The sequence below is a fragment of the Medicago sativa genome, chromosome 5 (assembly GCF_051527215.1).
Source record: "Medicago sativa cultivar Bolivia chromosome 5, Bolivia_mono, whole genome shotgun sequence".
Classification (NCBI taxonomy): Eukaryota; Viridiplantae; Streptophyta; class Magnoliopsida; order Fabales; family Fabaceae; genus Medicago; species Medicago sativa.
Window position 1 is genome coordinate 60,407,617 of NC_140753.1, and position 24,429 is coordinate 60,432,045.

Below are 24,429 nucleotides of genomic sequence, written 5' to 3' on the forward strand. Positions count from 1 at the left end.
ATGTTTTTAGGCCCACTTGCATATGTTCCCTTTTTCTTTAGAGTATTACTTTTCCCACCCTATGCCTTTTCACGCGCGCCCTATTTTTTTCCAATTTTACCCCTTGTCCGGGTTACGTTTTCTGGATTGAATTGTTAGAATTTTGCAGATGTATCCATATTATAAAATCCGGAATAGTGTTTTACCAGAACTTTTGCAATTTTAAGCTCTACAATTCGTAAAATAAAATGCAAATAAAATAAAAAAAAACATAAATAAAAAGACACAAACATAAAAACAACTCATTTTATTAATATATGAACAATACATTACAATAATTTTGAAGCTTTTTAAGCTTATTACATAAGATCCTAAATCTATTTCTAATCTCCTAAGAGCCTAATTCTAATCTCCTAAGTTTCAAACCACTGGTATGTGATGGGACATACCAGTAGTTTGTCTATTGGAGGAAAACCGGAGGAGGAGGGAAGAGGAGGGCGGGAAGAAGAAAACAATACCCATGAGGGAGGTGGGGGGTGCTCAAACTTACGCCCAGACAGGCGAAGCTAAGAACCACACTGAGCAACATGACCCTCAGATGAACCGCGCTTAGTTGCAGCGCGGTTCCATCCTCATTGACCGTTCATACAAACCCTGAAAGTTTTCAACGAGGCCCTTATCTATGAAAGGCCAACGATGGAAAACCATGGTTGTAGAAGGAAGAAGAGGAGGAGAGGGTGGGAGAGGATGGTGTGAGAAATGGTTGGGTTTGGAAGGCTATTTATAGGGAAGGGTGGGTCAAAAACGGTTGGGAGGTCATAAATTCAGTCTAAAAATGTGGTAAAACACGTTATTTTGACCTGATCACCGACAGAAACGTGTGGTGCAGACCACCGGCCATGACTGATGCATTCCGGAATATACAATCCGGAATGCACGCCTATTTTTCGGAATATATTTTCCGGAATATATTTTCCTGATTAATGCGATAATGGTGAACGAGGGAAAAGTTGGCACCTCTTTGCAGGGCTAAGGACATTCCGGAATGTAAAATCCGGAACGCTTCAGCATTGGATTCTTTTGAAAGAGAGCTTGGATTCTTTTGAAAGAGAGCCATTAATGTGGGTTTAGACGGTTGCAACCACTAACACGTTTTCATTGACTGTATTAATGACCTAGGCCTTGTTTTAGGCTATAAATAAATAGGCTTCCATCTTCAACAAATACCTTCATTCTTCACTTCACCTCTTTTCTTCCATTTTCTTCGAATGCTTCTAGTTTTTTAGGGATGTCGGTGGTGTCATGGTCATTGTTGACAGTTCATATGAACCCTGCAATTGCATTGCAGCTTGTGTGGGGTTCATATAACGGTCAACAGAGACCCTTGACATCAAAGAAAGACACAAAAAAACACATAACATCTGGTCCGGAGTACGTTTTCCGGAAATCACTAACAATCTTGTCCGGATTATATAATCCGAACCAGGGGTATATTTGAAAATTTTGCAGGGCGCGCGAGAAGACAGCAGGGTGGGAAAAGTAAATCTCTTTTCTTTATTTTCTTCATTTCCAACAAACGATAGAGCTACAACTTTTTTCCATTAAAAAAAGCACAACAACAAAGAATTCATAGCTTTATTATAGATAATCACCGTTTAATCAACAAAAAACAGTTCACAGGAACTATCCTTCTGCATTTTAAACATATAAGCACTTCAAAATCTGCAGTTTTGAGTAGTCTTTAGCGCTTAAGGGCATATCGTATAGCGGACACTATTGAATACCAATAGTGAATAGTATAATGTTAATGACCAGAAATATACTGCATAAATATGACAACAAATTAACTCTTCTCATAGTAAGAAACTAGCTTATGAAAAAAGAAAATGAAATGCATACCCGAAAGACGGGAATAGTTAAGGGTTGAAAACAAGCCAAAGAAATGTCTTATTTTGAGGCCAAGAGATAGTTAAGTCTTCATTTTAAACAACTTTCTCAGGCTTTTCAGGTAGATCATTCAGGAAAATTAGGGATCATGAAAATATCTAAGAGTGGGAAACATCATCAATTCAGCAACTTGATCAAGGTTTTGAGGCCTGAGGACTCTATCACTCACTCTTTTCAATTAAACCAAACTCGACTGCAGGAGACACTGCACGCATCTATGTGCGAATTACTGTAAAAATCCAACTTATGTTGAAAAGTAAAAAGGATTCTTCAGTTGCTGAAAATCATTATACAACTCAAGACAAAACAAAAAGAACAACTCAAATTCTTAATACAAAAAGCAAAACTCAAAGACTGTTATTAATAATGCCCGATTTCTCTACTTATAGGGTGATTGCCTTCATGATAAGGGTTGCCGACGACGGCGGACAATGAGGTGGATGGTTGGTCATCTAGTTCCCAATGAGGCGGAGGACGAGGTGGATGGTTGACTTCTCTTGGATGTTGTAATTGGCAAGGGTCAGGTTGTCCTCTAGTTGCTTATCGTCAAATACCAGACGTTGGTTGTGCACTGGGGTCCCATCCTTGTAAAGAATCTTCTCCTTCACATTGAGTATTGTGTCTGAACTATTAACCCTCAGGGAGAAACTCCTTCTAGTCAAGGTCATTATAAAAATTTCCATCTGCACCGCAATTGCCAACACATTAATCAATGATAAACGGATGAATTTCAGATAAAACGCTAGAGTATAAATTTAAAACTTAAAAGATAATAATAAGACTTTAACACGAAGAAAAAATAAACAAACCAAAGAAAAGGAGATAGGAGGTACCATGGGGTATATGCAATTTATGCAAATTTCTAGATCGAGAGCATTAGAATTACCAAATGGTATCAGAAGGAACTCTGATGATAGAGTTGCAAAAGTTACACGTTGGACATCCTTCGCAAAAGACTGCAATTTCAGTTTGCACATCTGAGTCCTAGCCAATATATCATAACTATATTCAGACTCAGAAGAGTTTGGACCAATGCAACAAATATTGACAGCATTTCCCAAAGGTGTAGCTCTATTATTGAGAATAAATAGTTTGCCATAATTTTCCTCTTGAAAAACAATGGTCTCATCATTAGATTTGATGTAGCCAATGAAGGAGTGACCATAAGAAAATTTTAAATGAGAATCCCCGTGTTTATCGCTGAAATGCTTAGACAACACTTCTGATGATGCAACAAAGTCACAGCTTGAAACAGGGCAGCAACATGGCACATGGATGCATTCTTCTTCATGCTTCCTCTTTCCAATGTAACTTATTTTCTCATTGCAACCATGTTTTGCATTCGGACATGACATTTCAATAGATAGCAATAGATTCTCAATGGCTTTACAACCTTTTGAGCTAATACGCAATGAGCACTTGACACACTTGTTCCCAAGTTTAGGACGGCAGGTAGAGCAAACAATATGACCATTATCACACTGTATTGCAACAAAACGGAAATTATACTATGAACCATTTGCTAGAATAAAATAAAAAAATAAAAAATAAGACATTTCTTAGCAAGCCATGCAATTAAAAGTATAACCAACATATAGTTAATTATTCTCAATTTATTCTTCTCAAAATCAATGTACTCAATGACGGATTGTGGCTGGAAGCCAAAAAAGAAAATGCTATAGCGGTATAGCTAGTAGCAGTATGGCCGCTATATCAAAAATTGGGGAAATAATACATGTTAATACCTTGCACATATAAAAGCTCAGAAATAGAAAGATGTACAAAATATAATACATTCATAATTATTAATCCAATTTCTTTGTTGCTAATATTCAAACCCAATGTAAACCCAATTTACAAATTATATGAAATTGTTTATAGATTATAGCTGATTATCTGATATTCTGATAAGCTACTATCAATCCCTTTTTATTGTAAATCAAAACTATACTAAACTATTCAATTAAACTATAATCTAAAAAGAAAAAAGAAAAGCAAATACATACCTGAAAGACGGGAATAGTTAAGGGTTGGAAACAATTGCAGCAATCAAACAATTTAGGGTTGGATATCATCAGAGACTCCATTACACCTTTTGACTGATCAAAGTTTATTCAAAAAAACCCATTAAAACTTTCTTATATAATCAAAATCAAAATTTTGACTAAAAAAATAATCAAGTTGTTCTAGTAAAAAAAATAATCTAGTTGATGCTGAAAATAACATTTAACAAAAAACTCACAGAGAAATTGTAGACTCCAGGTGCTTGGTCTTAACCGCTACCGATTCCTTTCCTCCGTTTTAAAGCCAATTGACACGCATAGTCAAAATGAGTTAATTAATTAATGTCATCTATTCCAATTCTATTTAATAATACTCACTCGGTTTCAAAATATATATCAATGCACAATTTTGACCGTTAATATCTTTAATTATCTAAAGTAAAAAATTATAAAAATTTAATATTTTGAAAATATTTGTCGAGACAAATCAAACAACATCTTACATACTAATATTTGTATTTATACATTAGTTAAAAACTATGGTCAAAGTAAGTCAAGTGAATAGTGCACATTGCAAAAATTGGACATTTTTTTGACAAAAAAAATTGGACATGTATTTTGAAACGGAGGGAGTATTTTTTTTTTTTTGCATGATTCGAGCTTAACTCACTTGCTAAAAGATAATGCGTTGAATCTCAGACACCCCACATATTAATTTCTCTAACCACTGATTGACAAAAAAAAATATTTTTGTATTATCTATAACTATCTATAAAGGGAAAACTTTGTTTGTTTTTTTTTTGAGCAAAAAAAAATATTTTTGGTATGGATATCTTAGGTATGGCTATTATAGGTATAGATATCCAACACTTTTATGTTGTAACAAATATTTTTATTTTTATTTCTTTAAAAAAAAAATTAATGTCACTAACAATATATCAAATATATTTGTAAAATAAAAGACAATATAATTCATTAGTCTAATTGAACATAAATATGATTACTTTTTTAAATATGTTTATATGAATCCCTAAAAAAAAATGTTCATATGAAAAGATTTAAATTAATTTTTCTTAATAAATTTTTCAAATAATTTAACATTTCATATCGTTATTTCAATAAAATATGCAAAGTTCTGGGGTTCGAATTCCGGCAACCATAGGAAAAAAAAAAAAATCCTACTTAAAACTACTCCTATGAAAGATTTATCTTAAATTTTGTTAGAGAGCCTAACTCGACCCAATACAATATATGGTAATTTGTGTTTGTTTGTTGCCAACAAAACAAACAAAAAACTAAGTTGAGTGGAATCTTCCTACATCAAAAGCGCGTTTGCACGCAAGCGAAAAGCTAATATAAACAATACAACTACAAACAAGAAAAGACTCTGTTTTCGGCGTCTTCTTCTTCTACCTATTCCGATTTCAATTTCTTCATCTAGAAGCTTCTCTCTTTTCTCTTCTTCCATTCCGATCGTTCCAATTTCAACTCAATGGCTACGATCGGACACACCAACCTCAACGCCAAATTGGTATCTCTCTTTTTTCAATTCCCCTTTTTATCTCATTCAATTTGATATAGTTTTTGCTTCATATTAACCTTAATTCAATTTGGTTTATTCAATTTCAGGTTCTTCTTGGTGATATGGGTGCTGGAAAATCTAGCCTTGTTTTGCGTTTTGTTAAGGGTCAATTCCTTGAATTTCAGGTTTTTTTTCCTTTTGATTTATCTTTTAAATTCAATTGGGTAATTGTAGAATTCAAAATTTATGAGGACAATTTCCATGGGTTTTAGGTTTAACCAAAAAAAAATTGATTTTTTTTTCAAGTTTGAAAATTGTTTTTTTGTTGTTGCAACTGTTGATTTTGTTGTGTTTTTGACTAAATTGAAATTGGGGTTTTCCTGTTATGATTTTGTAATCGAGTGTTTTTAAAATTTAATAATATGATGGAGAAGATTAGAGAAGTTCTATTCTGAACATGATAGGATTGTTGTGAGAATGAATTGTTATGGTTTTGGAGGTTTGAATGGGATCATTCTTAGATTAGCTTTAGTGCAGAACTCTTAACTTTTTAATTTTGATTATAATATCTTATATTATAGAATGTATGGTGGTACTTGTGGGACACATGTAACTTATGAGCTATGAAGCACAAACACCTCTAGGACTAGGTGTGTCGCGGTGTCCGACACTCCTATGACACTCGTATGACACGTGTCGGACAGCTAAGACTGGTGTCCTAAATAAAATTGTTTCTTCTTTACTTCGACACTCCTAAGACAGGTGTCCGACACCTATGTAACTCATACGAGCTGTGTTGGACAACTTAAATATTTGAAACAATTTTTTCACTATTGCTTCCACACACTGTAAATACAAGAGTTACATATGTGTTGAGAAATGTTGTTCAATTAGGGGGTTGTAGACATTAAAGTTGATTATAACATTTTTAACTTTTTTGACAGTAGATGAATAAATAAAGATCAAATACTATGATATCTTGTTTCATAACTTTTTCTAATGAAATAAATTGCAAAAGTTAGATGCTTATGTATGTATTTTGATTTTCATTTTAGACCGTCTACAAATAAATTAACATATATGTAGCAGTGTCGGTGTCCTATATTTTTTACATTAGCGGTGTCGAGGTGTCCGTGTCGGAGTCCATGCTTCATAGCATGTTATATTTTTTGGGTTGGCTGAATAGATTAGTCATTACTCTCTTCGTACATAAGATACTTTACTTAAAAGTTCAAACTGGGTGTTGCTTTATGAGTTATCAAACATTCATTTGGATGTTGATCTCACAATAAATGTTTAGTAGTTGTTAACAATTCACCTAACCAAGTTATTTGGGTTAAAGTTGTTCATGAACTCCGGTTAAGAGCGAACTATTTGGAAGAATCCGAGTTTGAATCCTGGCTGGAGTATTCTTAGCCAAAAAAAATTTATCTCCCGGTCGAACTCGATTACCATGGGGCCTTTCCCCTGGGAACCGGAGGGTTAAGACAAAAATAAAATAAAAAATCATCTAGAGTACCACTACTTACGAGGAAAAGATGTTTACAAGAGTGATTATTTTGTATATAGTAGTGTGGGTGCATCAATGGTTTTGGGTTCCGAGATCTGTTGTTATTTATTGCCAATTCTTTAAACAGATTGACTTGTGGGCACTGCTTTGCTGAATTTATTTGATCTATTGTGAAACAGGAATCAACAATAGGGGCAGCATTTTTCTCCCAGACGTTGGCAGTAAATGACGCCACAGTGAAATTTGAGATTTGGGACACAGCAGGACAAGAGAGATACCATAGCTTAGCTCCCATGTACTATAGAGGCGCTGCTGCTGCTATCATTGTCTATGATATTACTAACTTGGTATGATATCTTTTTCTCTGTATATTAAGATTTAAATGAAGAGAATATCAGTTCTGCTAGTTTGCTTCTTTCTTTCAATTTGTGTGTCATTTTCCTTTCTTTAGGGCCCTGGCTCCAGAGACCATGCTTGGAATATTTTAGTGCTTTAATTGTTTATATATAGTTTATTACTGTGGTTTTAACTTTTATATGATTATTTCTTCTGTTCACAGGAGTCATTTACACGAGCGAAGAAATGGGTCCAAGAGCTTCAGAAGCAAGGTATTTTCTGATTGGTTCTGAAGTTTTCTTATTCTTACATTTTTTCTGGAGTGAAGTAAAAATTTTAGATTGTAAAAAGGAAAACTAAACTATTTATTTTGTTTACAAATTTCTGATGCAGTCTATATGTAAAGCAATGTTGACCATATTCTAATATTTCTTCTTAGTTGAAAATAACTTTCGTCGATTCAATGAAACTATAGTCATATTTTATACAAAAAAAAATATATATAATATAGCATAGCACAAACATGGTTGATAATATTAGACATGATGTATTGAGAGTGATTAATATATGAATTGTGAACGGTTAGGCAGATTCGACTTGAAGGTTCTACTTGCAGAAACACCTACTGAACTTTGCGTTAATTTGAAACTAACCCATGATATTTAATGGTTACCGAAATTTTTTAGCTATTGTTTCCTATACCTGTTACAAAAGGACCCATTCTGGTTGTAATTGTACTTCAAAGTTATAGTGGCAGCTGTAGTTGATTCGATCTAAAATAATGAACTCATTCTGGTTTTGTTGCAGGGAATCCGAACATGGTCGTGGCTTTTGCTGGTAACAAAGCTGACTTGGAAGATAAGAGGAAAGTGACAGCTGAAGTAAGTATTACTATTATTGTGTTTTCAGTTTCACTATAGCATCATAGGAATTATAGTTTCTTCAACTATATTGGTAATTAATTGCAACATTATCTCCACACATTTTTTCTGCTAAATTTTCAAATACCAGGGATGGTTTCATTTGATAACTTTTATGCTGCTACGTTTTGGGTGGTATTTGTTGTTAGTCCCAGTCTCTATAGCTTTGTGTATGAAAACCTTTTCTAACCATAACCAACCGGCATCTTCAAACAAGGAAGATTTTGTGCATTTGAGTCGTCAAATACTTGAATCCTTTGTACAACCTGATTGGGACATTTATGTTCTACATATTTTAACTAATCTGAGCATCTTCAAGTTGAGCTTTATAAATTCAATAATTCAATAATTGCTTTTAACTATTTTAACTAACCTATATCTGAGCTTCTTCAAGTTGAGCTTTATAAATTCAATAATTGCTTTTGCATCATGAGAAACTACTTGTTTCGAGGCTCATTTTGGACGAACTTCTAGCTTACGGAAGTTTCTCGATTAATTAAGAATTTAGTTCCAACTGAAAAAGCCCTTGTGACGTAGTAAGTGTATAGGTGGGATTTGTTGGATGAAAGAGCTTCTTAAGAAATTAAGGCGCAGAAGTCGATTTCAACTTATAAGAGAAGCTATTAGTTGGAACACTCAGCTGTTGCTAAATGAGTAAATGATTTCAATCTTTTCTTTTCCTACAACTGCTTATTGAAAAGGTTATTTTAGCTGACTCTAAACAAGCATGTTGATAGTTCTACTATCGGTGCTTCTGGGTTAGACTAACAAATAGTATATAAAATTATAAACTCCTTGAATAAAGTGGGCTGGATTAATTCGTTGTTGGTTTCACCATGCATTGCTGCTTTGATTCGTAAAGTCATGATATTATGTCCAAAATGAAAATCGCATAAGCTTAACTTCGAAATGTTTGTCTACAGTAATTCCAACTTTAGCTTGTACATTGAATAGTTTACTTTGCTAATTGTTCAGTGTCCTAGATCCTAGTACTCCATTTCCAACACAGAAGATTCTTCAAGTATAATCTACTATTAAAATCATTTTTTATTCTACAATAATCATTAATAGCCTATATGTATTTAAACAGTTGCATATTTTATACATATCTATACATATCCGATGTGCCAGTTACATTTATGGGAACTACCAACTTATCCAGCTCATGACTCTTGTACAATGCAGGAAGCACGTGTATATGCTGAGGAAAATGGTCTGTTTTTCATAGAGACGTCTGCGAAAACTGCAGCCAATGTTAATGACATATTTTATGAAATAGGTGCAAATCCTTTCCTATTACATACACTTTAGGTTGCTTCACAAGTCGTTTATTTTATTTTTACTCTTTAATTTAATTGCATAAGAATAAATCATACAAGGAAGAACATAATTTATATCAGTCCAAGGAAGAGGAAGAGAAAATGGAAACTCTTCTTTTGAGGAAATGCCAAAATATTTGTGTTGTTTGCACTACTGGTTAGATAAATGTACATAAAGGAAATGTGAACAAAATGAATTTTATTATTCCTAGTATGGTATTGCTGAAGTGAAGGTTCTATTTCAAATGTGCAGCTGAGCCTTTTGATTTGCACCAGACGAATGTGTTTTTTTATGTTTTCTCAACATATGTAGTTTTTTTTAGTCTCTTCGTATAAGACTGAAGAAGGGTATGAATGACATTTGACCATAAAACGTTCATGAGTGAACAGTGCAGTTGATGAATTTCTTAGATATGTGACTTTTTGAACATTGTACGTTTATTGTGAGCATTTCATATAATTACAAGTTTTGTCACTCTGTAGGGTTTTTACAATAGAGCAGACCGTCTCACTAAACAGAATGAGAGAACTATACTGTTTTATTTTGTGTCTATATTCTCTTGCTTGTGCTTTTTAATTGTGTTTCATAATTTTATGTCTGTAAACTTGAACTTATATACTAATGAAATAATAGTCTTAAGTAAGAGAAAATGGATGAGAAAGAAATTGTACTCTCAATATAAGATGGTATTTTCAAATTTGGAATGATATTTAAGTGTAATAATGGCATACATAAAAAATTCATTCCCACAAATAATGGTTTCTCTATGATCCTCTCTCGATGTATTTAAAAAATATTGTGAAGATATGCTGAGATATATTCTAACATGACTTGCAATTGCTTGCGTGAACAGCCAAGAAGTTACCAAGGGCACAACCAGCGCAAAACCCAGCAGGGATGGTTCTTGTTGATAGACCTGCCGAAGGAACCAGAGCTGCATCATGTTGTTCATAATCATTTATTTTGCATGATCCACCTTAGTTAAACGCGTTTTCTGTGTTTTTGTGTATACTATACACACTTTGAATCTTTGATTATGCGAAGCTCCGACAAGTTTATGGGCTGCAAATGACATAATGTAACTTGCTGGTTTGAATTATATCCCTTGGATGTTGAATTTTATTCTGATGATCTGTTATGTATATAGGGTGAAATGCTTGAAACTTGAAAGTGAAGCCCGTTGTTTTATTTTTGTCAACATTTATTTTCTGAGTGTTGCAACTTCAATAAGCAAAATGTGGAGAAACCTTCTAATTTATCATTACAAGCTAGCTAAAAGATAGTATAATGGAAGTATCAGTATCTCTGTTAAAGGTAGAGAATAAATTTTGAAAACTTAAATTAAAGAAAATTGAAGCATATAACTTCATTGACACCAACATTCTTTGAGTATAAGACATTTTAAATTGATGCATTTCATAATTAATTCTGAATTATTATGTTGGTGCTTGTTCATAATGATAGAGACTGGAAAATGGATTAAGTTCGAGTATTTAAAAAATACTTAATCTTTTTGGAGATTAGTAATTAATTATCGTGTGTGCATGTATCGATCATTGATACTTTGTCAGCTAAAAACATTGATTTATACTGGTTTGATTTGAAGGTTAGTGTTTAAGTCCACCGACAGTACGTGATGGTAATTAACAATATATCCAAGAGTGAAAAGTCTTTCTCAACTTACAACAACAACCAAATATTGTTTTCTTGTTAGGTTTTAATCTTAGAGGGTCAAATTATAAAGATCATTGGTTGTTTTCTTGTTAGGTTTTAATCTTAGAGGGTCAAATTATAAAGATCATCCTAACTAGTGCCCTTGAGGCACTAGTTAATGAATCAAAAAAAGTAAGTTTTGCATTGAAAACAATATTTTTCACACTTTTAAGTATTTGATTCTACAAGTACAAAAAAAAAAAAAATTATAATTTTCCTTAACAACAAGTAAACAATGAAATACAAGAATGAGTCAAATTCATACACCCTTCAATCACTATTATATACAAATATATATATATATATATATATATATATATATATATATATATATATATATACATACATATATATATATATATACATACATATATATATATATATATACATACATATATATATATATATACATACATATATATATATATATACATACATATATATATATATATACATATATATATATATTAGATTCATTAATTAATATAGTATATGGTCTTTATTATAGACCGGAGGGTGTATGGAACACTGAGATGAACGATGAGGTCGTGTAGATATGAGACTTTACTATAGACATATGATTTATAAAATTTTATTGATTATATATGTTTTTCGAAAAGCTCTCATAAAGTATGTGAGTGATAATAAAACATGCACAAAAGATACTTGTATTGGTTTACTTTTGAAAAGCTCTCATAATGCATGTGAATGATGATGAAACATGCACAAAAAACTTGTATTGATTTGTGAGAACAATTGACAATTTAAAAAGCAATCTGCAATGTTAAAAATAAGGTGATGATTAACTTTTGGGTTGTTTTTTGAGGAAAATTAACTTTTGGGTTGTTAAAACTCTAATTCAACTCTTCTAAAATGTGTAGCTAATAAAGTGATAAAATCAATGATTGATATTACAATCACTTATTATTTGTTATGCATGTGTATATAATATCAATCATTGATTTATTTATTTATCAACGGTTGATATTAATCTCCTTTTAAAAAAATTATCTATCAACGGTTGATTTTAATCTCATTAAAAAAAAGATGATATTACGCGCATCATTAGTCATTGTATTCACTCAAATGAATTGCTCTATTTTTTTTGAAGAAGTTAAACTTTTAAGTGAATTGCTCACTTAAAAGTAACTTTGGCCGTAAAATTCAATGTATTAAGCATAATAACAATCATAAGAGCTCCTTTTGTAGTAAGTTGTTCCCCCACTAAAAGAACAGTGCTACTAATTAATAATAATAGAGAAGAGATATTTTCGAAAGGTAGGTGTTGTGTTGGAGAATTTGAACTAGAACCACGAAGCATAGTATGAGTGAGTACTGAAAGAAAAGCAAGATGAACAACACCAATAAAAAGATGAAGATCTTTGGCAAAACCGTGTTTCCAAGACAAATTATACTTTTTGCATCAGGGTACGTATTCAATCCAAATCCTACTATATATTTATCATATTCATCATCTTATGTTATCTTAGGGTTTTAATTGTAACAAATTAAGTTCCAATGATTTTGTTGTGATTAACTGTAAATTAAACAATAACAGGCTTTTGTTCTTGGCATCAACAACTTATGATGTTCATAGATCAATCAAGAACAATGAAACACCACCTTCTGAGGAACAATTGAAGGCTCTTGAAGAGTACATCAAATCGGTGCGTCGTTCACCTTAATGTCCATGGCCTATTTTCCACCACGTCATTCCTAGCTATCTCCACTAGTTCATAGTCATAGATACTCCTCCCTCTTAAATAAGTGTCATATTTGCACAAACAAATTGTTACTCTAATTAACATTATGAATATCACTCTTATATTTGTATAAACAAATTGTTATTCTACATTTTATATATTTGCATAGATTGAATTCAACTTTAAATAATTTTTCCACAAATAATGAGTTGGTCCAGGTGATAAGTGACTTAGACGCCATAAATAAGCGGTTATGAGTTTGATTTATGAATCTTGCATATAATTTTTTTTATTGAAATGCAATAATTCATCTTGTGTGTCTCACAGATTTTTCAACAAAAAATAAATATGGTCTGATTGATAAAAAATTCAAATATCTTGAATAGATAATATTTATACTCCTATGATTCCTAATGTGATTGAGGGAGTTTATTTTTCCTTTGAATATTTTCCCAAAATAAATTTTTATTTTTGAATTCCTTGTAGCTGTTACTTCAGAGTAAATATGTTAGAATAACTAACATAAAACTTTAATGATGTATAATTTGAAATGGATTCAAATGGGTATTACGATAAAAGAATTGTTTGGTATCTTAGATAGGGATGACAATGTGTGCTAACCTTCTTCGTTTACATTTGGATCGCTATTAACCAGCACAAAATTGGGGTGGGCGAGGCGTGGCGAGCCAACTTGATGTATTAAATAGACACCCGCTCCGCCCCGCCAAGAGGCGGACTGACAAATGTTAATAAAAAGATATGATATCGTTATACACAGTCAGTTTAATTTTCTCATAATCATTTTATTCTCATTCTAATTCCATCTAAAGAGAAAAGCAATAGTCTACTAAAAAATTATCCAATTGTTTTTAGGGGAAAAAACTTAAAATTGAATCACTAATTATTTATTAGTACAATAAACATTAAATATTTTTTAACGAGCATGCGGGCCAGCCCGCTCATCTCTGTCATTACCCATTTTTTCAACGGACTAAACGGAGGCCGGTCAACTATAGGGAGTGGACTCAAAACCTCAGCCTAACCCATCTAAAATGGTGGGTTAAACAGGTCGGTCTGATGGGTCAGACAACAAATTATATTATACATAACTTCATAATAACTGATTGTGTCAAGTGATCCTCGAAATGACCAATCAAATTTTAGATAAGGTTCTCGACTATAAAGTATTAACTCATACGTAGTTTGCGGATATTGCTAAGAACATTTGTGCTAAAGCTAGTTTGCTTCTATATTGCTCTTTTGGTCACATTGTTAGAAACTTATAAGGAGAATGCTTGGTTAAATTACTAAAAATAATAAGTTTATATTAAAAACTTGTATGATTATTGTGTTGACAAAATTAACACCTTGTATTTTTTAGACAATTTTTTTAAATAAAATTCTTAAATAATGTCTTTAAGACACTCGTTAACCAGACTCAATTTATAATTGTCAAGATTTATTGCTTCAAAGAGTCAAAAAAAATTGAGAGAGCTCTACATAGTATTTTGAGAGAGTCAAAAATCAGAGGTCAAGATTTCGACACAAGTGCTGAGATTATTCAACCAATTCACAATAATCAGAAATTTCAAGTTTATGCTGGGAAAAAAATGAACTTTATTTCTTAGCGTTTCTCTATGTAACATTGATATTGTTTCTTTCGTTGCGTGTCACAAATAAAGAAAAAAAAAAATGAACGCGCGTTGAAAACAGTAGTAACCGAACAGATGCATAAATAAATGAAAAAAAATTCAAAAAGTGGCCCATGCAAGTTTCAAAAGAGATTTATGGCACGAAAGAGTTTTGTGGACGAATTGCACGAAGACACTTTTTTAGAAAGAACAAAGAAAATCCATTACTATTTGGCAGAATTTATAGGGCTACTGGCCAAGGACAGACATTGGTGTATCATCATCATGCTAGTAACTCTATCTACCATTGAGTATTTCCCTTTCAAATTAATGAAATTATACATAAGTGTATAAAGAAGAAGAGCATTTTCATGAAAGAACTTGGTTCAACTAAAGAAAAACATCTATATTTTCAATAAGAATATCCCATATTCATATGGAAGAATGCTACCTTGAAATTCTGGAGAAAAAAAACACACCAACTGAAACTTTGCATAAGTGTTATATACGATTCTAATAGACTAATAACATCAAACAGTCGTTGTAGTATAGTGGTAAGTATTCCCGCCTGTCACGCGGGTGACCCGGGTTCGATCCCCGGCAACGGCGTTTTTTACTTTTTATTTTATTTTTCAAATTAATATTAAAAATTATGACAAAAATATTAAAAGTGGCCCATGCAGGTTTCGAACCTGCGACCTTCGCGTTATTAGCACGACGCTCTAACCAGCTGAGCTAATGGGCCATTTATTTAATCTTCGCAGTTGTTTATATATATCCTTATATCTTAACTGAATTAGGAGTTGAAACTCTACTGCATTCATTCATGTATGGTGGTGTGTTTCAAAAAAAAATGGAATATATATTTGTTATAAATATTACATGAACTCTTTAAATGATAACCAATTAAAATGTTACAGTGTGGATTCATTTTTGTACATTTTTTTAAAAAGAAAAAAGACTCCTTTTATCTCAATATCCATCTACAAGATGGAATGGAGTAGAACATATGAGGGTTATGAACAACTACATTGATTTACGTCCTTATTGTCTTCACATAGTAGTTTGGATAACAGAAGAAAATATTTCTTCATTCTTTGACAATTGAGTCATACTAGATTAAGTATTGCATTCAGCTCAAAAATGACATTTTCATATTTTATAATCTAATGAAGTATTTAAATATGATTTATCAATAAATTATATGAATTGACGCATTTAAGTTCTAATAATCTAATTAGATTAAAAATGCAGGTTATCTTGAAAAATTCATAAGCCGCATAATAGTGTGGATTGGATTTAGACCAATAACTGATTAACCCAAATCAAAAAGACAAACAAAAGCAGAATTGCAAAAACCAATATTGACTACAAATTAGTGGTTAATGAATACAAGCCTTATTTCATCATATACAAAATGTGGTTTTCCTTTTTGTGTTTGTCATTACCATTTTTCTAAATAAAGTATATCTATACATCATACATGAGATAACTTTTTTGATGGAGGAACCATAGATCTAGCATATGCAAGTGGTAAAGAAAGTAACTTCTTGGTTTTGCTCACATAAGCCCTCTTAGTGAAATTGTTGTAATCATTAGCTTCTATTTCGTCCAATATTTGTCGATATAATAGCAAAGATGCCCACACCTGCAACATCCAAAACACCCTTTTGTGTTACATACTAAAATGCCAACTCAATAGTAAGAGTTTGAACTTGTAACCTCAATGAAATTCAAATCAACTCGAAAACTATAAGAAGTCATATTGCATATTGAAAAACATATATGACAATCTGTTTTAATCATTATGATTAGATTCAACAATGAGAATCAACTTCTCTCGTTATCATGCAAAGACATTCCATCTATACACACTTACATATATACTGCGAAACAATGAAAACTTCAGCCACAAAGAAGGTTTTGTATAATGATGTTTGGTTGAATTTCTTACCGGCCATCTGCTCTGTTCATTGAGCTCCGTCACTCCCTTTTCTGCCTCATCAAAAAACGTTCTCGCCCTTTTAATTTGGCTCTTCATGAAGTTCCTCCACTTGTCTGTCACCTTACCGGCAAATATGTCGTCATCTGAAAGCCCTGCCAGAGCCAATTCATCTTGTGGTAGATACACTCTTCCTCGCCTGGCACTGTTAGGAAAATTGAGCATATGATAAGAATGAAGCCAAAATCAAATGCAGGGTCATTGTTTAGTTTAGCAACAGAGGAAAAACCAACATTATATTTCTTAATCTATGTAAAAAAAACTTAGGACGAAAGTTATTATGGAATGAGAATATATTTTTTCATAAAATTTATGAAATGAAGTGAACAAACATCGGTAGTTCTGAACTTACTCCTCTCCAACATCTCTGAGTATGTTGGTTAGCTGATTTGCAATTCCTAAGGCCAAGGCAGCATTGTACACACTCTCTGTTGTGGCTTGCGAATGCGTTGAAATGCCCATGACCGGAACACTCATTAAACCAACAGTTCCAGCAACATAGTAACAGTAGAGATATAGTTCATCAAAGCTTTTGTATCTCGACTTCTTAAGATCCATTCTCATTCCTTCTATCATATCTTTAAATGGCTGCATCGACAAAAACAAAAGATTAGGATAAATCCTCTAACACTGAAGGCGAACATATTTATCTCTGTCTATCTATTCAAAGAAAAGTTTTTTTCTAATGACACATGTTCGGAATTTCAACATTTTTTACCTGCCATTTTTTTTCCTCAGATATAATGTTCTTTGCATGATAACTTTACTCATTAAACTTGCAAGCTTATTATAAGTAACAAAACATATTTGCGTGTTCCACAAAATCATTATATGTGGGGACAAAAGGAACCTAGGCTGGTTGCAGGAAAGTTCATAAAATCATTCACCACTCGTTGCCTTTCAAGTAGAAAACAACATTAAAGATGGTTTTCATGTATATATCTAATTTGGTGAACAAAATTAATCAATACCTGGATATCAACAGGAAATCTGTTGACGGTATCTGATAAAGCAGCATCAAGCATATCAAATGGACGCCCTTGGAAAAGTTCGTCCAATCTTGATTCCCACCTATCCATTGCAGTTGCTGTAATATGTGAAGCATTAGGGCCATCAACAAGTTCATCCGTCCTCCTACACCACACTGAAATAGCAGTAGTATTAGACCCTATTTTCTAAAGTTTAGAGGACTCGTTCAAAACTTTGTATATACATCTGATTAGGGAAATTGATCTTTATTTATGTAGGAGCAGTCATAATCAGCTTACAAAATGAACTTAGTACATGACGGTATGACGCATAACCAAATGGAATTGGCTACAAGTTACATTCCAATTTTTGTTGTCTATAAGAAACATAGACACTAATTTCTGAATTTTAGAAGACTCATTCAAAACTTCCATGTATGTAAGTTATTTTAAACATCAATTATAAAGAAAGATTTTCAAACTTGCAGATCCTATAGCAGAAACTGTCCAGTAGATGAACTTGTCAAACATAAACGTTCCCTTGAAAACTTAGCAAATTTACATGCAAATTTATAATAGTCAATAGTTATCTGAAAACCAAAATATTTGTTATCATAATCATAATGAAAACCATATAACCATGATCACTCACCATATATTGCCCAAATAGCTCTTCGCCTTTCGGGAGTCATTAGAAGAGTTCCTAAGAGAAAAAAAAACCCAATACAAATTGACTCAACCCACACCACAAAACCGAAATAATTAACATCCTCACTTTAAGGAAAGATAATAGAAAGCTAACCCAAGTAAAATGTTTTAGCATATTCTGCACAAATTTCTCCACATCTGTCATATGCTTCACTCAACAAACTCAAATTCCCAGGCAAAACAATTTCCGGTTTCATTTCAAGTTCACCGGTAGAGTTCAGCTTCGTCTTAACCAAAGACGCCTGCTTTAGAACCACATCATAAACCTTCTGCTCAGATGAAACAGCCACTTCACCTGCAGTCGGGTTCGCGAGCACATTCGATAACAAAGGGAAGTTGCTAGCACTCTCTAAGCCAGGCTGACCAACACATGCATACTTAATATCAGTACTCAATGAGCAAAATCTCCGTGTCTTTTTCTTATCATTTTTTTTAGCTCTAATCGACACAAAGTCTCTAGACAAGAACTTCGAAGAATCTACGAGCTTCACAACCCCGAAAGAATCGAGTAAACCATTGGAACAGGAGACCTCTAAGCTAGGAGAGGAAGCAACCCTTAATAATGTCACAGACATGACTAAACTTTTGTTGTGTTAGGAACCTCCTTGTTAGCTAACCTTAACTTCCTCCTATTCCTCAAATATGAATCCTTGAGAAAACCATTAAACTCTCTTCATAGAAAAAAAAACCAATTGAAAACACAAGCAAACCAATGCAAAGAAACTTGCTTTAATCCAATAAAATCCTTGGAAAACACCACTTTTCCAGCAAAGCTAACTGTGATTAAGCCAACACAAACAATAAAATTTCATATTTAGTATAAGAGTAACATAACATCAACATAAAGTAAAAACAAAACAATAAAATTTCTTCACACAACAAGAATCATGGTTTCAAACTGTGGTCGGCAATATAAAAGATTTTGAGGTCTCAGCAATGGCATTGCAACCACGATTTCGATCGGTCACATAGTTCGCAGAGTAAATGCAACCGCAATTTAAAACCATGACCAAAAAAAACACACAATGGGGATCTGAGTCATAACAGTAAACTAAAAAGAATAAAAAAATTACATTGGTCACATAGAAAGTATGAAGCAACAACTTATGCTAGCTATGACTTAAAAGTTAAAACTTTTAATTCATTGAACTAAAAAAAAACACCTTTAAATTAAGAACTTATTAGTACTGATAAAGCTACACGGAAATTCAACTAACCACAAAAATGAGGAAGTAGTAGTGGCATGGAACAAGGAAACAACAAAGCACAGAAAAACAACTTTGTTGGGTGTTAATGGTTACAAATTGAATTGACCCACTTAGATGAATTTGCCATTAATTGAACATATGTACGAAAACATCAACATCATGGAGCAAAAACTAACAATGGCCACTAAAAAGATTAGTAATTTATTTTGATTACCTCATGAATAATATGACCCACTAAATTCTCCACTCTTCTGGAGTTTGCTTGTAATAATTGTTTTTCTCGCACTTATTTTTTTGAAAGAAATAAAATAATGTGACCCTTTTTGTAGAATGAAATGGAATGGCTGTTGAAATTCTTTGTATATGGTTTTGAAGCTTGACCAATGTATGGTTGTGAGTTCCACACGATTGTTTTATCAAGTTTTGTAGCTATGTGTTCCATACTTTGCATTGTGTCATCTTTTACACTGTTTTGTTACCCACCCGTATTAAATGGGTCGGGTTTATCACCTTCCTGTTTATCGGGTCGGTTGGGAAATCTGGGATTGAACAAAAACTAAACCAGTTCCAATCAAATTGGAGTGTTTAGTGTTAAGAATAAGTTTTCTCCAACCCAACATTTAAATCTTGTGTGCAAAGTTGTTTTGGATTGTTAATCTACCATCGATAACTCTTTTATTAAATAGTTCTCATCGATAATTTTATAAGTCTAATTAGTATACACCGCTCGTGTAAAATTATTTTATGTATAATATGTTGACACATCAATTAATGAATATGACGTAACAACACATTACTAGATGTATGTGGAAAATAATTTTACATTAACAATGTGTATTATTATTGATTAAATTCTAGTTTTATATCATCGCATTTCAATCAAACTTATTTATTTTAGGGAAAGGTTAACTTATGCCCTTGAGGCATAAGTTAAGAAACCAAATATAGAAGTTTTTGCTTGGAAATTGTACATTTGGTGTCTTAAAAGTCTCAAAAGTTATGATTTTAATATAAAACTTATTTTTTATTTCCATTTTAAGCTCCTTAACTTGTGTCCTTAGGGCACAAGTTAACATGACCCTTTATTTTATTATAATTTACTGTGGTAAGAGAAAAAGAGTGTTTTTATAGTCGTCATTTTCTTACACAATTTTCATGGGATTAAAGTAGTCGAGGGGTTAAAAGGTTCAAGTTCAAGTTCTTTTTAGAGAGGAAAAAAATTCTAACATAACAATATTTTTAACAGTAAATGATAGTGGTTAGTTGATTAGATTAATTTTTACTCATTTGTTCAGGTTTGAACTTATGACCTCAAACCCGTCTCTAACGTAATAATTAATATACTAACATTATTAATAAATTTTACAAAAGTGTAATCCATTTTTTTCACAATTCAAACTAGATCAAATTGCTCATTTTTTAAGAAATAGAATCAAGTCTATCCATCAAATTAAGTTTTAAGAATCCGACAATAATAAAGACTTTTGTTATTCATTGAAATCATATTCAATCTAAATTATTATTCTCTACAGTTATGTGTTATTCGACTAGAGGAAGAGTGTCATTTAAGTTGTATCGACACATTCATCAAAGAACAATCACCATAAAAGTGAGATTATACATTACATTTTCACCCAAAATCTTTAGACAATTAGTTCATAGATCATCTAGTTTATATACTCCATAAATCCTAGTGATTTCATGGGCATAGACCCGACCAAATCCGGTAAAGAAGAACCGGACAAAACACGAGAATGACGAAAGGAACGTAAAGTGCGCAAGAAATAAAGGTAATCCAACATGGAACCCACGTGGATGAAATCACCCAATAACCGAACGATAGCGTTATCGCATGCAACAAAGCGGTGAAATAACGGTGGTGTGGTTTAAACACGTGTCGTCTTATAATTGGATTAACAATCAAATATTGGGATTACACAGGATCATAGGATTGGTCTCTAGTCTCTACCAGAAGTATGGGACCCGCATTATTGCCCATTATGGAGCTTTTCTTTACTCTTTGTTGGGCTTTGTGGGGCCCAGGTGGGCCTTTTGTCGGTTTGTATTGCACCCTACACTACACTTCACGAGTTATTCTTCCATAGTCACAAGACTAAATAAATACTCCATCCGTTTTAAAATGAGTGTCGTTTTAGGTGTTTACACACATATTAAGAAATGCAATGATTAAAAGAAAGAGAATGATTATTTTACCAAATTATCCTTATTAACTATTGGTTAGTTTTAAAAGTAATACTTTGAAAGTAGTGTGCAGAGTATTAATTGGAGGGTACAATTGAAAAGAAAAAGTTATTATTGCATTGGAAACTGAAAGTGACATTCATTTTGAAACAATTTTTTTTGGCTAAAGTGACACTCATTTTGAAACGGAGGGAGTAGCCTTTAGACACACTCACATGAACAGATTATCTTTAAAATATTTAATTATTTTTTTATCAATTTTCTTTTTATCATTAAAAAATACTTGTCTGTGTGTGTGTATGTGTGTGTGACCAAACACTATTTGTTTGGTCTCATGACCATGTTAGAATTTCTCACACTGGAAAGTGGAATGAATATAAAATTTTTAAGGGTATTGTTACTACTTTAGGTCATGTTATTTTCCAAATTTTAAAACAAAATATACTTCTTTCAATTAAAATATAAATAAAATTTAACTGAAAAAATGTTCCATCCAAAATATAAATATAAATATAAATTCATTTTTAGATAGTGATTATTAATAACTTGAGTTCAATCATTTAATTATATATAATCATGATATAAAATTCAAAGGCAAATTAGTCTTGAATATGATAGTGTTTCCTTCGAAAAAATGATAAAATTAGTTGAAATTTGCATATGCTTGAATGTATACCGATCATAATTTGGTTATATTTGAATATAAGGATAATGTTAGTGGCAAACATTTTAACACACATTTTTTAAGATTTTTTTATTGATTAATTAAAATTTACATGAATCTCATTAAACCTATGTTTGAGAACCAATTGATCCCACCACCACCGTGCATCCAAGAGAAGGTAAAAAAAGGTAACTTCATACAAACATGCATTGGCACGCGAGATTTTACTGCCACACCACTGATCCAAACAAGCGATAAATCTATATAAGTTTTATATGACTTAGCACAATCCATATAAATTTTAATCGATAAAAAAAGAGTACTAAAATGTGTGTTAAACAATGTGATATTGACGCTTCTTTTAAAAATAAAGAGAGAAAATTTTAGGTAGAAAAAAAAAGGATGAATATGGACGTAGCAAAAAATGTCCACACGTTAACAACGACCTATAATTTGACACATAGCCATTTTGCACCTTGTGTGGATCTCATAGCATTTAGATTATTTTTTTGACTATAGAATTACTATATTTTAGAAAAAGCTTCACTTTATTGTTAACTAACTAGTCTGGATTCAGATCCCCTGACACCTGTCCATAGTGTTTAACTAAATAATAACTACCTCTTTGCATTGCATTGTGTTGGGTCAAATTCAATTTTATAAAATTAAGATACTTCGAGATTATTTCAATTAATTAATCAACACAGTCCCAATGGTGGGGAGAGCTTTTGATTCAGATCTCATTACCCATTTAAATAGTTGGAAAAGGTTGGTAAAAGCTCATGGTGTGTTCAGACTTCAGATTAAAAAGGTTGGATGATTTCCAAATCATGATAAATTAAATTAAATAGGTCCAAGTTCAACACAAAAAAGTAAAATAAAAATAGGTCCAAATTCATATGTATAAACAAATGCTATGTGGGACTTCTGGTGGGATGGTATGGTGATCGTTTTTTATTTCTTAATATAAAATATTTGGAAGATTGGAATTGGTTGGTTTTTTTGTCATTGCTATATCGTGATAGGTTGATGAGAAATATGCATCCCTTTCATGGTAGGTAAGTTTCATTTCATATGTCTAGGTTTAAACCGTTGGAGTAAACCTTACAACCCTATTCATGAGATTGTATGAAAGGAATAATGACTTGATTACTTCCATTCGCACCCAAACCTATCTCTCTTTTGTGGAAAGCCCTTGCTATGCTAGGGAGGAGTTTCAAAGAAATATAGAATGGTAAGTTGGGAATAGTCTTCGTATCAATTTATGGCAGGATAAATGGTGTCAAACAACTTTTCTCTTATCATTGTTGCTACTCAATCTTTTATTGATACACTCTTAATGTTAAGGATGTGACTAATTCCTCTGGAGATTAAGACAATAAATTTTTTTGTTTGAAAATCTTCCTTCAATATTGCAAATAAAGTGATAGCGCTCCCTACACCGACTGAAGCTGATGGGCCTGACACCATTGGATAGGGAGACACTAGTACTTGTCAATTCTCGATTAAGAGTTAAAACCAGTCTAGGGGATTGGGAAATCCTTTGGAGATGGAAGAGTCAACATCGTATTCAAACTTTCATGTGGTTAGTGACATATGGTCATATTCTCACTAACCATCGTCGTAGTAGGCGGGGTGGGTATATCGCCTACTGGTCCCTGTTGTGGGAATGCAAATGAGATTGTTCTTCTTGTGTTTCGTGACTGCACTTCGTCTTTTCAGATATGGTCTAGACTTGTGCCTTTGGATTGGATAACTAATTTATTTTCTTTTGTTAATTGCAGGGATTAGTTATTTTCTTTTGTTAATTTCAGGGATTAGGTTTTCAAAAACCTTATTAAAAGATGGAATGGAGTTTCTGAGTCTATGTGGCAAACAACTTTCATGACAACATGTTGGAATTTATGGATTTGGTGAAACAAAACAATTTTTGAAGAAGGATTCCAAAGACCGGCTAATCCAACCAATGTTATCCAAAATTACATAGGTTCATTGAAGAAAGTTCTCAAAAGCATTTGCAAATCAATCCTCAACACAAGGAAACCGAGTATATTGGGTGGAAGAGACCAATTGATGGTTGGGTGAAACTCAAT

At 32.4% G+C, this 24,429-nt stretch overlaps 3 protein-coding genes, 1 long non-coding RNA gene and 2 other non-coding genes across 9 annotated transcripts; 3 read left to right on the forward strand and 3 right to left on the reverse strand.

The window, feature by feature from the left end:
- Positions 1–2,152: 2,152 nt before the first annotated feature.
- Positions 2,153–4,200, reverse strand: LOC146923656 (E3 ubiquitin-protein ligase SINA-like 7). The gene is made up of 4 exons (XM_085708802.1): positions 4,169–4,200; positions 3,933–4,025; positions 2,760–3,407; positions 2,153–2,609 (listed from the first exon to the last, which is right to left on the reverse strand). The coding sequence occupies exons 2-4, from the start codon at positions 4,011–4,013 to the stop codon at positions 2,379–2,381; spliced, it is 960 nt and encodes a 319-aa protein (XP_085564928.1). The 5' UTR covers positions 4,014–4,025; positions 4,169–4,200; the 3' UTR covers positions 2,153–2,378.
- A 1,118-nt stretch (positions 4,201–5,318) lies between these two features.
- LOC146923657 (ras-related protein RHN1-like) lies at positions 5,319–10,735 on the forward strand. Its single transcript, XM_085708805.1, has 7 exons — positions 5,319–5,460; positions 5,559–5,636; positions 7,141–7,308; positions 7,521–7,569; positions 8,105–8,178; positions 9,403–9,496; positions 10,391–10,735. Exons 1-7 carry the CDS (start codon positions 5,422–5,424, stop codon positions 10,489–10,491), a joined length of 603 nt encoding a protein of 200 aa, XP_085564931.1. The 5' UTR covers positions 5,319–5,421; the 3' UTR covers positions 10,492–10,735.
- A 1,752-nt stretch (positions 10,736–12,487) lies between these two features.
- Positions 12,488–13,143, forward strand: LOC146923658 (uncharacterized). The gene is made up of 2 exons (XR_015010922.1): positions 12,488–12,678; positions 12,809–13,143. It is a non-coding gene; the product is annotated as an uncharacterized LOC146923658 (long non-coding RNA).
- A 1,978-nt stretch (positions 13,144–15,121) lies between these two features.
- Positions 15,122–15,193, forward strand: TRNAD-GUC (transfer RNA aspartic acid (anticodon GUC)). Its single transcript has one exon. It is a non-coding gene; the product is annotated as a tRNA-Asp (tRNA).
- Positions 15,194–15,255: 62 nt separating this feature from the next.
- TRNAI-AAU (transfer RNA isoleucine (anticodon AAU)) lies at positions 15,256–15,329 on the reverse strand. Its single transcript has one exon. It is a non-coding gene; the product is annotated as a tRNA-Ile (tRNA).
- A 604-nt stretch (positions 15,330–15,933) lies between these two features.
- LOC146923661 (phytoene synthase 2, chloroplastic-like) lies at positions 15,934–19,903 on the reverse strand. 4 transcript variants are annotated; one of them, XM_085708808.1, is made up of 7 exons: positions 19,685–19,903; positions 18,357–19,039; positions 18,207–18,257; positions 17,558–17,730; positions 16,939–17,174; positions 16,539–16,731; positions 15,934–16,232 (listed from the first exon to the last, which is right to left on the reverse strand). In XM_085708808.1, exons 2-7 carry the CDS (start codon positions 18,835–18,837, stop codon positions 16,062–16,064), a joined length of 1,305 nt encoding a protein of 434 aa, XP_085564934.1. In that variant the 5' UTR covers positions 18,838–19,039; positions 19,685–19,903; the 3' UTR covers positions 15,934–16,061. The 4 variants fall into 4 exon arrangements, with proteins under 4 accessions (XP_085564934.1, XP_085564935.1, XP_085564937.1 ...); XM_085708809.1 differs by having other exon boundaries at positions 19,480–19,903; XM_085708811.1 differs by lacking the exon at positions 19,685–19,903 and adding an exon at positions 19,426–19,582.
- Positions 19,904–24,429: the final 4,526 nt, after the last annotated feature.

Bases quoted from the DNA above. Each gene is read 5' to 3' on its own strand.
- LOC146923656 (XM_085708802.1), bottom strand. From the start codon at position 4,013: ATGGAGTCTCTGATGATATCCAACCCTAAATTGTTTGATTGCTGCAAT. The intron at 3,408-3,932 runs GTATGTATTTGC...GTTGCAATACAG, and splicing joins TAACTATTCCCGTCTTTCAG to TGTGATAATGGTCATATTGT. The intron at 2,610-2,759 runs GTACCTCCTATC...ATTGCGGTGCAG, and splicing joins TAAATTGCATATACCCCATG to ATGGAAATTTTTATAATGAC.
- LOC146923657 (XM_085708805.1), top strand. From the start codon at position 5,422: ATGGCTACGATCGGACACACCAACCTCAACGCCAAATTG. The intron at 7,309-7,520 runs GTATGATATCTT...TTCTGTTCACAG, and splicing joins TCTATGATATTACTAACTTG to GAGTCATTTACACGAGCGAA. The intron at 8,179-9,402 runs GTAAGTATTACT...TGTACAATGCAG, and splicing joins AGAGGAAAGTGACAGCTGAA to GAAGCACGTGTATATGCTGA.
- LOC146923661 (XM_085708808.1), bottom strand. From the start codon at position 18,837: ATGTCTGTGACATTATTAAGGGTTGCTTCCTCTCCTAGCTTAGAGGTC. The intron at 17,731-18,206 runs GTGAGTGATCAT...CTGCTATTTCAG, and splicing joins AGCTATTTGGGCAATATATG to TGTGGTGTAGGAGGACGGAT. The intron at 16,732-16,938 runs GTAAGTTCAGAA...TTTTCCTAACAG, and splicing joins CTCAGAGATGTTGGAGAGGA to TGCCAGGCGAGGAAGAGTGT.